The sequence below is a fragment of the Papaver somniferum genome, unplaced genomic scaffold (assembly GCF_003573695.1).
Source record: "Papaver somniferum cultivar HN1 unplaced genomic scaffold, ASM357369v1 unplaced-scaffold_115, whole genome shotgun sequence".
NCBI classification, from domain to species: Eukaryota; Viridiplantae; Streptophyta; class Magnoliopsida; order Ranunculales; family Papaveraceae; genus Papaver; species Papaver somniferum.
The window spans coordinates 4,084,609-4,098,099 of NW_020620492.1; the positions used below are offsets into that span (position 1 = coordinate 4,084,609).

At 36.2% G+C, this 13,491-nt stretch overlaps 1 protein-coding gene and 1 long non-coding RNA gene across 2 annotated transcripts; both read left to right on the top strand.

Annotated features, from left to right (window-relative positions):
- Positions 1 to 1,649: 1,649 nt before the first annotated feature.
- LOC113329248 lies at positions 1,650 to 4,366 on the top strand. The gene is made up of 2 exons (XR_003349770.1): positions 1,650 to 2,955; positions 4,211 to 4,366. It is a non-coding gene; the product is annotated as an uncharacterized LOC113329248 (long non-coding RNA).
- Positions 4,367 to 7,169: 2,803 nt separating this feature from the next.
- On the top strand, positions 7,170 to 11,438 carry LOC113329039 (importin subunit beta-1-like). Its single transcript, XM_026576013.1, has 3 exons — positions 7,170 to 7,464; positions 8,268 to 10,691; positions 10,790 to 11,438. The coding sequence occupies exons 2-3, from the start codon at positions 8,284 to 8,286 to the stop codon at positions 10,986 to 10,988; spliced, it is 2,607 nt and encodes an 868-aa protein (XP_026431798.1). The 5' UTR covers positions 7,170 to 7,464; positions 8,268 to 8,283; the 3' UTR covers positions 10,989 to 11,438.
- The last annotated feature ends 2,053 nt before the right edge of the window (positions 11,439 to 13,491 follow it).

Below are 13,491 nucleotides of genomic sequence, written 5' to 3' on the forward strand. Positions count from 1 at the left end.
TTTATCTATGGTTAAATTTTGTAAATTAAACTAATGACAAATTCGAAATATATATTTTGCATTTAAACGAAATAGCTAATATAATACTTATTAGGCGTCAGACGTAAGAAGGTGAGGATATAATGTATAAAATATAAATACTTAACTTGTTAGTAATTTTGTATCGAAATTATTTTTAGTCTAATGGATGACTCAGTAAATCTTTAAAATCAAACAAATGTACATGAACTATTAACAATATTATTCTGATGCTTAGTGTAATATCAGAGTTAAAAATAAATAAATTCTTATATTAAAAGGATACCTTACATTAATAGTAAAATCCAAAGACTATTAGGAAATATTATAATTTTACCAGACTCAAATTTAAACCACGTTGAATTACCAACGTCAATCTTTAAAAAGATATAGTATACATATTCCAGATGAATAACTAAAAATCTGTTATATCAATCCTTACGTGAATGTAAAATTATATTTAGAAGATTGAGGCTTAGTTCACCAACGGAACTATCAATTTAAGAATAATGAGAATAATAATATAGTTGATAATAGTATTCGAATAATTAAGCCAGTAAGAAATTTATAGTATATTATATTTTGGAAAATTTATATATGGTATTATAATAAAGTTAAAGTTATCAAATATTATAAGATGACGTAAAATCGGATTTGGATTACTTACTTTGATTAAATAAATAGATGGTAATAATAATAACAATAATTAAAAATAAGGTAAGATCAATTTTGATGATTAAACTGCTTAAAATGATGTGAACTATTTATATATATTTTACGAAGTAAATTTATCAAAGTTACACCAGTTACGATAAAAGTTTAAAGACTAATTAATTTTAAATAAATTAATACTTAGTTAATCCAGCAATGGGGAATAGTGAAGGTTGTGTTTTTTCTGTTCGTAGGAAGGCATTGTTGGGATTGGCCAACCTTAACAGGGCCACTGCATTCAGAGATGACCGATCATAGAAGTTTGGTATTATTCTTTAGGAAACCGATAGATATGATTTCATTTAGAATGATTCGTAGGATTCTTCCACAAAGTTAGAGACAGATATATCATAAAATAGAAATTGTGTAAGAAACTTAGACTTTCCTATTTGATAAAATTTAAATCAACGTAATTGAACCTAGAGCCGCAGATTTTTATTGTAGAAAGCCATATAGGTTTGTGCTTTATTTCTTGTTGTTTGCGCTTAGACAAGAGATATGATTATTCTAAGGTGGAGAGTTTTTGAAGACCAGAAGGATGGTTCGATTTTCGAGGATTAAAATGATACAAGGTGGGGAGAATGTAAGGACCCTCAAGCTCGTCAATGCTATTAGACCAGTCAAGATACGATTAGCTGTTAATAGCTCGATTAATTTAACACGGACGTTAATTAATAAAAATTAATCTAACAACGATCTAGATTCGAATTTAGTACCACTCGATAGATCTCGAAAAGTTAGGCGAAATGGACTACTCGAACGTGTCATTCGGATTCCGGACAAAGAAGATATCACCGGTTTAGTTTGAAGGAAACGACTTGGCAACCCTTATCCAAGTTTTGGGTGCCTCAGTATTTTCTGGTCGGCCTTATCCCCACGATCCGAGAAGATAAACTCAATCATTTTCTTATTCTTCTCTATTCTTCTTATATTTTCTCTTTCTTCCTTCTTTCTGTTTCTCTTATTCTCTTCTGTCGATCTCAAGTCAAGAGGATTTAGCGATATTTGTGTTTTTGATTCGTGAAAGCTTTGTAACCTGATGAATCGAGGAAGCTTGTGTTGATACTGAAGATGTTTGAGTTTCAGAAAAAGAAGTGATTAACGCTGTTGCAAGCTGAAGTTAGAGTTTCGTCTGTTTTGATGATGTTGTGGAATCGACAGGTTATTTAGGTTTATGATAGATGAAGAATAAAGGGGTTATCAATTAATTGATGAGATGGTTTTGATTTGAAGATTGAGATCGTGAGTTAGGGTTTCTTGAACAATAACTCATAGAAGCTTTTGAAGATGAAATTGATGTTCTACAAAAGGGGATTCAAGAGTATTGTTGTCTAATTGATCCGGTAGAGTTGTGTTAGTGAAGAATCACGAGTTAGGGTTTGGGATTTGAAGTCGTTAATGAAATTAGGGTTCCTATGTAAATCAAAGATGGTGATGAAGATTGTTGGGTGTTTTTAGTTTGATTTGATTGTACAGTTGAGGCAGAGGAAGGAAGAATTCAACCTTAGTTGCCTGAGCAGCACTGCTTTAAGGTAATGTTTCTTAATAGTAAAATCAGTTGGTTTATAAGTTTTTCCATGAACTGTAAATGAAGTTTGATGTGGTATGAATCTGTTTATGGATGTGATGAGGTTTAGTTTGTGTTGGTTGTAAGAAGATGATATATGTTAGAATGGTGCAAGGGTTGAGCTTTATTAATTGAAATGGAATTGTGATAGATGTGTGTGTATGGACTGCACTTGAGATTTTGGAGAACTGCTGGCGTTGCTTTGGTTATGTTGGTGTTGGTATGAAATGAGAATGGAGTTTGTTGTTGAACTGAGTTCCAGGTGGAATGAGATGTCATGGTTTGAGTGAATTCTGAGTGGTACCGCAGCAGTGAAGATTGTTTAATTGGCAGAGATTGGTTTTGGGGCTAAGTATATGAGTTATAGATGAAAAGGGTGATTGAATTGAGATAAGTCTGGTGGCAGATAGTTAGGAGTTGAGATGTCAGTGGAACTAAAATTGCAGGTGCAAATCTCATGGCTAGTTAATGAGATAACAATGGTTGTGGTGCTGTTGATTTGAATAGTGTGTGTGGAATACAAGAATTGTTGATGGGTTCTGCTGAGTGTGGAGATGGAGTTGAGAAGAATTGAGTTGTTGTGAGAAATAATTGATAACGAAAGTTGCAAGACTGTATTTAGTGAGAGCAGTGAAAGCTTGGAAAATCTGCAATTGCAGGTAGGCGTAGTTTTCAATTGTAATTGGAATTCAGAGTTTCTTTAGTATAATTGTATTGAGTTTATTTAGTGTAATTGTATTGATTACATCATTCTATTCTTAGAAGTTTATGTGTTGTACCATGATGGTGCATTAGAATTCTTTGGCCTGTGCAAAGGCTCAAGCCAAAATCAGTCAGATGCATGACTAGATTGTTTAGCTGACTGAGTCGACTCCTCGACTGAGAGACTTGACCAGTTGACCTAACCTTGATTTGACCTTAGACGTTGACTGTTATAGACCCGTTGACTGTTAGTTTGACAGTTAGTGACCGTTAGTTGATCCAATTAGACTGGGCCTTAGTTTAATGGGCCTATTTAGTGAACTTGGGCTTATAGCCAGTTTTCCTAAGGAACATGTATTGGACCTTTGTGGTTTGATTTAACCTTTGATTTCTTCTACAAAGTTATAGATGTTCACTGGACTTATCTAATGGACTATAGAACCAACCCAAATCAATTTGTAAACCTTAGCCATGCTAAAGATAGTTAAATAAAAGATGTAGAACCTTAAATGGGCCTAGAATCATTAGAAAGACCTGTATGATTCTTGTGTGAGCCTTTTTGTCTAGATTCTTAGACTTCTTGTGTGATTAACGGTTAGTCTATATTAACAATGATCGATTCAAAGGATGAACCAGTGGATCGAGGATCTCGAGGTAGGCGTGGATTGTCATCAAAATAGGTGGAAATACATTCGACTCTTTTGTAACCATTGTTGTTTCTTTTAGAAAAGTCTTGTTTATCAACTCATGCATTGTCTGATTGTACATTCCATGCTTTGTTTAGTTGCATTACGATTGTTTTGTTGATTCTTTGAATCTTTCCACAATTTGGAAAGGACTTGTAATGTTTGAATGTCGATATGAATTTTTATGGGAAATAAGGATTCCACCTGTGGTATATAGGATATGCTCATTCACATTTATACCTAGAGCTTTTATAATATATTGGTCGGCAGTTTGCGAGTTCGACATCCATACATACGATTAGTTGTGGATTTGCGAGTTCGGAATTGCACAACCATAGTATACATTGTTTGAAGAAGGAGTTTGTCCATATACATGTTTGTTTGTTTCAGTAACATGGTTATTGTTTGTTGTTTCGGATAACATGTATTGTTTTCCAAATCTGGCATATGATTAATTAAAAGTTAAATGTTATTCCTACTGGGCACCCCTTTTAGGGATGATGTTCTCACTCATTCCCACTTTCAGTTTCAGAGACAGATCAGAGTTGCGCAGCGGAAGCTTTGTGGCGTTGAGTCAACTGCTATGTTTATTATGTTGCATATTTTTATTTGCAAACCAAATGACTATTGTATATGTATTATTTGAGAGGAGTTATTGTATATATATTTTAGAGCGGGGCTAGTTTTTGGGTTAATCTTTGTAGCAGATTTCTTAATTGAACGCTTAAGTTTATGATTTAGTTTCCTTAGTGCCTCTTTATTTAGTTAATCTCTTGGATTAATCAATTGCTAGCTTAGGGGGCGCTACAGGTAAACTTAACAAAGTCATTGTGTGATGTAGAAGAACCAGTATGAGTAATGTGCAAACCTGATCCATTTCGAATTCTGACTTGATCAGTGCCTTAATATTCAGAGTGTAAGTTGAGATTTGATAAGTCAGAAGTAATATGATGAGTAGCCCCTGAATCAGGTATCCAACCAGAAGAAGAAGAAGGAGTAGAGTCATCATTATAAGCAACAAATGCTTCCGGTTCAGGACACCAATAATCATCATAATCATCACCATAAGAATCATTGGAGGTATAGTAAGCTTGCATTGAGTAGTCACTTGGTGCATATCTGTATCTACATTCTGGAGCTAAGTGACAAGGTTTCTTGTAGAGCTGGCATTTGACATAATAGTTGTACCTTGGAGGATAAAAATTGGAGTTGTCCTGTCTACCACCTCTAGTTCCATTTCTCCCACCTCTAAAACCTCCTATGAAGTTACCACCATTTCTATTTCCTCTAAAACAAGAATTACCAGATCTTCCAAAGTTACCACGATTTGGAGGACTTGACCAAAATATATTACCAACATAAGATAGACAGGAGTGACGTGGATAATCATTGTGTGGATAGGTATTGTTTGAATAACCATTGGAGCTAGTATATTATTGATCATAAGAATTAGGTCCCGAGGTAAACTTTTGTTTCTGAGTAACATTGACAGAAGCAGTATTAAGATCTAGTTTGGATTCAGCATTAACTCTAGCTTCTTCAGATAAGAGTAAACCTAAGAGCTCAAATGAAGCAATGAGATTCTCATTTTTCAATTGGTGAGTACAAATTGAAGTTTTAAAAGTATTGAACTCAGAAGGTAAACCTTGTAGGATATGAATTACTAAATCTTCATTTGAAACAACTCTATCAATTTGAGCTAATTGATGGGAAATTGAACGAGCTTTATTGAAATAAACTATCATTGAATCTGAGCTTTTCTTTAATCATATCAAATCAGTTTTGAGTTGTAAAAGACGAGATTTAGTAGTAGAGTTATATTTTGTTCTATTCGATTCCAAATCTCGTGAGAAAAAGTGAAATCTATAACCTGAGAGTGAATTTCTTCAGTGCAAGATGAAAAAAAGTGCAATATATAACCTGAGAGTGAATTTCTTCAGTGCAAGATGAAAATTACCAGGATAAGAGAGCAGAATCTTGATTTACCCAATAATTGTATGCTGGATTCGGAACAAATTCATTTTCAGGATCATTATCAACAAACTCAGGATCGACGATAATAGCAGCACCAGCAGTTGATGTTCGCCGGAGATACTTTACAGGATAGTGAAACAAGCCATTAACAAATCGAAGTAGATCATAACTACGCAAGAGAGGAGCAATTTGTGATTTTCATATAGGGTAATTCGTTGCAGATAGTTTTGTTGGTGGTTTGAAAGTTAATGGAATATGTTTATTTGAATCTAATTTTGCCATTTGAATTATGTTGAACAAGAATATGATAATGAAGGTGTTGAATTAATTAGGTTTTGGAAAAGGTATCAAACAAGTGTATGGGCTTCCAACTCAAAATCAATTGGCAATAAGTGGAGTGGCCCATACAACTTATGTAGGGATCTAGGCTAAGGGTCTTAAGCTTTGTGGGACTATTTTTAGTTCCTTCACACGCCCTCTCACGTGTAGGGCATTAAGCCGTTTGGCTTAACCCTAACACGTGGACCTTCGTACGTCGTTGGCCTAATACTGATCACGTCGTTTAATGTGTCTACCTAGCTCTGATACCATGTCAAACAAGTGTATGAGTTTCCAACTCAAAACCAATTGGAGTGGCCCATACAACTTATGCAGGGATCTAGGCTAAAAGTCTTAAGCTATGTGGGACTATTTTTAGTTTCTTCACGTATTCAATACCACAACCGTTTCTTAATGATCCTCTTCATTTGATGATGTAGGAGGATATTACACAAGCTTCTTACCTTCTCACATGGTTTGCTCTAAGATATTATACTAAAGTAGGATTAGGATATCACTGCACCAGCATAGTTAATCTCGGCCAAGATCCATAAGATCTCACCTAAACGGCTGAGACGTCACCGAAATCTCATCGAATCAAATTTTATATACAAAAAATTAGTGATAAAAATCAAATTCAACCGAGATTATCTCAAATGCCTCGACCTCAACCAACATGACTGCTTAGGGGGGGACCGAAATTATCATGAGTACCGTTTCATATAAGACAAAAATTTATATCCAATTCTGATCGTCGGATCACTCAAATGGTACCCAGCTAATTTCGATTTCAGATCGCATTTAGCAGCCATGTCAACCAAGATGACCGAGATTGGAGATTGACCACATTGCACCGCACCACTTCGCAGAACCATTGACAATATCTGGGCCCGGAACCGCAACCGTCTATCGTCACAGAACCAACTTAAGTTTTAAGGAATATATATCCCAAACCAATCACAAAACACACCTCGACGGTTAACATCATTCAATGCCCCACATATAACATGACAAACCGTCAAAATCAAATATAATCTCTAACCCAAACACGTGTAACAAATCCTATGAATATCAACACTATAGCTTACGTATCACGCGTATACACATAGCGTACACTAACAACAGACGTGCAACAGTGTATAATAATCTCTTTTCCTTTTTCAAAATTCAAAATACAAAAAAAATTAGGGTTTTGTTTTCTCGGTCAGTACGGTCAGTTCTACAAAAACTGCCCGTATTTTAGTTGTTTTTTCCTCTTCTCCACTATTTCTCTTTCTCTCTGTAATCGTCCCTCCCGCTTCTTCTTCCCATTCGAAATATCTTCTTCTTCTCTCTCTCTACAGAGATTTCTTCTACTCGCAGCTTTGAATCGGCGGTGACTTGAATAACTACCACCGTCAACGAAGACTCATCTTAACCACAACCGCCGCCGTCAACAACAACAACAGCGCTAGTTCAGTGTTTCGCTGAGTCAAAGTTCAATCTCTGGTAATGATTGATTCTTTTCTTATCGTTTTTGATTGTTTTGAGGTTTTGTTTGTTGATTTAGATGTGTTTATGAGTAGATCTAGTGTGTTTTGTTGTTAGTTTTGGGGATTAGGTTTGGATTGGAAAATTTTGAATCGATTTGATTTTTGGGATTTTTTTTTTGTTTTTTGTACTGTTGAATCGATTAGTTTTTGTGAATCAATTGTTTGAATCGGTATTGATTAGAATTTGTTGTTTTGTTACTACGATGATTGATTTTTTTTTTTCAGAAGTGGTAATAAACCCTAGATTTTTAGGGTTTTATTTTGTTTTGTGTGTTATTGATGATGTATGAGTTGCGTCTATGTAATGATGTGGTCTGATTATAGTATTGAAATCGATTTGGTTTTTATTTGGATGGAGATTTAGGGTTTTAATTAGAGTTTTTTTTTTTTTTTTTTTTTTTTTTTTTTTTTTTTTTAATGAAGGAATTCAGGATTTTCTGTGTTTATTAATGAATCAATTGAGTGTTTTGTAACTTACGTATTACTGTTGCATCAATTTGATTATACTGTTATTTGTGTTTTGCTTTATAAACATTTGGTTTTTTACATTGTTATAAGGGTTTAGGGGTTTTGTAGATGTATTGATGAATCAATTGAGTGTTTGTAACTTATGTATTACTGTTGAATCAATTTGATTATACTGTTATTTGTGTTTTGCTTTATAAACGTTTGGTTTTTTACATTGTTATCAGGGTTTAGGGGTTTTGTAGATCTATGAAATAGTTGTTGACCTCTTTTGTTTGGTGGTTGGTTTTGTAGTTTTCAGAAGATAAAAATGGCAATGGAGATTACACAGTTTTTGTTGGCGGCTCAATCGCCAGATGCAAATGTAAGAACAGCTGCAGAGGGAAACTTGAAGCAGTTTCAAGAGCAGAATCTACCTAGTTTTTTGGTTTCTTTGTCGGTTGAGCTTGCAAATGATCAGAAACCTCCAGAGTCAAGAAGGTTGGCTGGTATCATTCTTAAGAATTCATTAGATGCTAAAGAGTCTGGTAGGAAGGAACAACTGGTTCAGCAATGGGTGGCAATTGATGGTGGTGTTAAGGGACAGATTAAAGAAATGTTATTGAGGACTCTAGGTTCTGGTGTGACTGAAGCAAGGCATACTGCCTCTCAGGTTATTGCGAAGATCGCTTCCATTGAGATCCCTCGCAAGGAGTGGCCAAATCTCATTGCTTCGTTATTATCTAATATGACACAGCAAGAATCGCCTGCCACATTGAAGCAGGCCACACTGGAAACTCTTGGATATGTTTGTGAGGAAATATCACATCAAGATCTTGCTCAAGATGAGGTCAACACCGTCTTAACTGCTGTTGTTCAGGGTATGACACTTGGTAATCATGGTGTTGAAGTTCGACTTGCAGCTACAAGAGCCTTGTATAATGCTCTAGATTTTGCACAGACTAACTTTGAGAACAAGATGGAGCGCGATTACATAATGAAGGTTGTCTGCGAGACTGCCATGGCTGCAGAAGAAGATATCAGACAAGCTGCATTTGAATGCCTTGTTTCCATTTCATCTACTTACTATGAAGTGCTGGAAGAGTATATGCAGACTCTGTTTGAACTTACTTCAAAGGCAGTGAAGGAGGATGCAGAACCTGTTGCCCTGCAAGCTATCGAGTTCTGGAGTTCCATCTGTGATGAAGAAATCGAGATTCAAGAGTATGGTGGGGATGAGAGTGTACATTCCTGCTTCATTGAGAAGGCCTTAACCTCGCTGGTTCCTATGTTGTTAGAGACGTTATTGAAACAGGAAGAAGATCAGGATCAGGATGATGGTGCTTGGAATCTGTCTATGTCTGGTGGGACATGCCTTGGGCTTGTTGCAAGGACTGTTGGGGATGCAGTAGTTCCTCTTGTGATGCCCTTTGTGCAGGAGAATATAGTTAAGACAACTGATTGGCGTTGTCGTGAAGCAGCCACCTATGCTTTTGGGTCTATTCTCGAAGGTCCTTCAGAAGAGAAACTCTCTCCATTGGTAAATGCTGGTTTGGAGTTTTTGCTTAATTCGATGAAGGATGAGAACAGCCATGTAAAGGATACTACAGCTTGGTCTTTAAGTAGGATATTTGAGACATTGCATTCCCCTGCTCGTGGTTTTTCTGTGATCACTCCTGGTAATCTTCCTCACATCATGGCTGTGTTGCTAGAGAGTATTAAGGATGTTCCAAACGTTGCAGAGAAAGTCTGTGGGGCAATTTACTTTCTTGCCCAAGGATATGAGGATGCTGGTCCAAGTTCCTCTCTCCTCTCACCTTATCTTCCAAGCACAATATCTGCCCTGCTTGCTGCAACAGAGAGAACTGATACCCATGATTCTAGGCTTAGGTCTTCTGCATATGAGACCCTCAATGAGGTTGTTAGATGTTCCAATATTGCGGAGACAGCAAACATCATTTCTCAGCTGTTACCTGTTATTATGACCAAGTTGTCCCAGACTATGGATGTACAGATCCTATCAACAGATGATAGAGTAAAGCAGGGAGATTTACAAGCTCTGCTCTGCGGTGTTCTTCAGGTGATCATCCAGAAATTAAGTGCTTCAGATGAGAGCAAGACTGTTATTCTTCAGGCAGCAGATCAAATTATGATGTTATTCCTCAAAGTGTTTAGTTGCCGCAGCTCTACAGTACATGAAGAAGCTATGCTTGCTATTGGGGCATTGGCTTATGCTACAGGTTCTGAATTTGTCAAATACATGCCAGAATTCTACAAGTACTTGGAGATGGGTTTGCAGAATCATGAGGAGTATCAGGTCTGCGCCATATCTGTTGGTGTCGTAGGTGATATTTGCCGTGCTTTGGATGACAAGTTTGTTCCATTTTGTGATGGGATCATGTCCCTTCTTCTTAGTGACTTGTCAAATGGTGTTCTTCATCGATCTGTGAAGCCTCCAATTTTTTCATGCTTTGGAGATATTGCTCTTGCAATAGGCGAGCACTTTGAGAAGTACCTCGCCTACGCAATCCCAATGATGCAGAAAGCCTCTGAGGTTTGTGCTCAGATAGACAATGATGATGAGGAGATGATGGATTATGGGAATCAACTGAGGCGTGGTATCTTTGAAGCTTACTCGGGTGTCCTCCAGGGTATGAAGGGTTCAAAAGCAGATCTTTTGTTGCCACATGCTGGTCATCTCTTGCAATTTATTGAATTGGTGTTCAATGATAAGACAAGGTAATCCAGTAATCTTGCTCCATCCTTTTCTAGTTTCTGTTGTGTTTTTGCGATGAGGGAGTGTCCTTATACCATTATATTCTGTCGCTTCTTCTCAGGGATGAAAGTGTTTCTAAAGCTGCTGTAGCGGTGTTGGGTGATCTAGCTGACACACTGGGTCCAAATCTGAAGGTATTGTTCAGTGACAGAGTCTTTTATAATGAGTTTTTAGGAGAGTGTATGGAGTCAGAAGATGATCAGCTCAAGGAAACAGCAGTTTGGACACAGGGAATGATAGGACGTGTTCTGGTAACTTAAATGGGTGATTCAAATATGGGGCTCTTGGTTCTTCGTTGATCTATAATCAGGTGTCTGTGCCCATTACTCTTTTTTTGGTCGTTTAGAAATGGGCTCTTAATTTGTTTATCATTTATTTTACAAGCTTTTCTTTTAAGAGGTCATGGGTGGAGTTTATAGAGTGGTGGGTTGTGAGTTTGTCTGTCTGTGATGTGTATTATATAGTAAGTGGAGATGAGGACATAACTCTTGGTTGTTTCATTGTTTCCTTTTGGAGGGGTAGTCTGGGTAAAGTCCTCAAGTTGTGAACAGAGAGTTGAAAGTCAAAAGACTGCTCGGAAAGTGGTACTGTTAAATTCAATTGATTCTGGTTTTTTAGTCAATGTATCCACTTATCGGTGGTTTCGTTGTTGTGTCATATTTCTGTTCATCTTTTTTTATTCAAATTTACAGAGTCAGAAAGTTATATGAGATTTTTTGTCAATTTACATTTTCAATTTAAATGCTGTTGATTACTTCTCGTATAAACCTGACTAACTCCTATATGCTATGAATTGAACAACTGCTTCTGCTGTGAAGTGGACTACTTCAGTTTAGTTTAGTTTTTGTTATGTACTGGGTTCCTAGCAATGTAGTAATCTCGCTTCTTGGGCTTTCTCTGCTAGACACAGAGATATACCCGGCCAAATTCTGGAACGCTTATTTTTGTTTTCACTGTTTTCTTATCTGTTTTGTTTTCTTTATCCGCGATTTTCGAGTTCTTCCTTTACATAATCAAAACAAAAAACTCAGTTATTAAGGAAGGTATTGCTTATGTGAGTCATCCTCCTCGTTGGTGATCTACAATTCTCCTCCTAGTATTTGTACTCTTTTCTCACATTGGAACTTGTACTGCTTATTGCTTTATGGAGTAGTACTTACCAGGTTGCTTGATGCTTATGGGGTTTCTCTTTAATGGTTCTAAATACATCGCGGATAAAATGATTGGATTTTTGCCTGAAAGACAAAACCCATTTCACTACATTGAGTGCCGAAACTGGAATTCCGGCGAGATCTCGGTCATCTCGGCCGAGATTGACAACATTGGTTCCTAGAAATAATTGAACAACTGCTGTAAATTTTCCCCATTCCAGTGACTACCCACAATAAGGCAATGGCCATTATTTGGCTTCAGTACGCAAGTTGATGACTTGAAGGATTCTCTTCCGTGCTTGATTAAGAAGGCTCTTTTGAGGCCCACAAAATGATTATCTTAATTAGTGTACCGCGATTTTTTTTATTTGTTTACTTTTTAAATTTATTTAATTAGTATTTTCTTTTCTTTTTTAAATTTTAAATTACATTTGTATTTTTATCTCAAAGAAAAGAGGATTTGAATGTACTTTTATTTTTATATACTTTTTTAAATGTATCTTTTTATTTTTTTCATTTTCTTTTCAAAATTAGTGAAGAAAAAGGAGTTGAAGTATAAATCAAATTGCAAGAAGTTGGAGAGCAAAAACCAAATCCTTATTGGAAAGAAATGTACGGTAAAAAGTATTTTCTAAATTGATAGATTGGTTTACTACCTCGTGGCTCTGTTTTTTTTTTAATGAATATGCTCAAAACTTCCGAGCAATGCCTCGAAACAATTTTCTTGATAAGGTACTTAGCTTGACATACACCATGTTTGTTTGCATCTGAATGGCGCTTCGGATTTGAGTCAATTCATGACTCGTCATAAGCTGTCACACCTTTTGTTTTCTATTTTGAGCCAGATCTGACTCTATCTCTGAGTCATATCTAATCCCTAATTCAGACGCGTTTGAGTCAAGAATAGAAATGCCCTTGACTTATGGGACCAAGCCACTGGTTTACATATTTTTGAGTCAGATCTAAATAAACATATTAAGTCAGACCCAAATGAATTAAGTTGATTTCAGTCAGATCCAAACAACTCGGATGAGTCTGGTGCAAAGAAGGTTTTTTTGTTATATACCCAAATATTAATGGGCCTCATAAGTAGTTTCAGAAGAATGATTTTTTAGGGATCATGGTTTTTTTTTTTGAGGGAACCATGGTTTTATTAGGCCACCTTCCCTATAGTTATAAGGGTTGTCCTAAAGCGTTGAAATGACTAACCTACCCTTAACCTAATTTAATTTAAAACCAACCTAATAACCACCTATATATATATATATATATATATATATAACCACCACCTCCTCCCACCACCACCGCCCACCACCGCCGATTATCATCACCACCAACCACCGATTACCACCACCACCTCCGATTACCACAACCACCAACCACCACCACCTCTATATATATAACTTAATTTAAAACATTAACAAAGATATTCTCACAAACCCATTATTCGTCATTCGTTTTTGGTTGAATAAATGACAAGCAATCACCAAAATGAGTTGAAAATGAAAGTTGCAGAGAGGTTTAATGGAGGTTTTTTTTAACATAAATTTCGGTTGGATAGTTGGTTGGTATGAACTTTGCGTACCAGCCGAACTATGTACAGTTGGTAAAA

Bases quoted from the DNA above. Each gene is read 5' to 3' on its own strand.
- LOC113329039 (XM_026576013.1), top strand. From the start codon at position 8,284: ATGGCAATGGAGATTACACAGTTTTTGTTGGCGGCTCAATCGCCAGAT. The intron at 10,692-10,789 runs GTAATCCAGTAA...GCTTCTTCTCAG, and splicing joins GTGTTCAATGATAAGACAAG to GGATGAAAGTGTTTCTAAAG.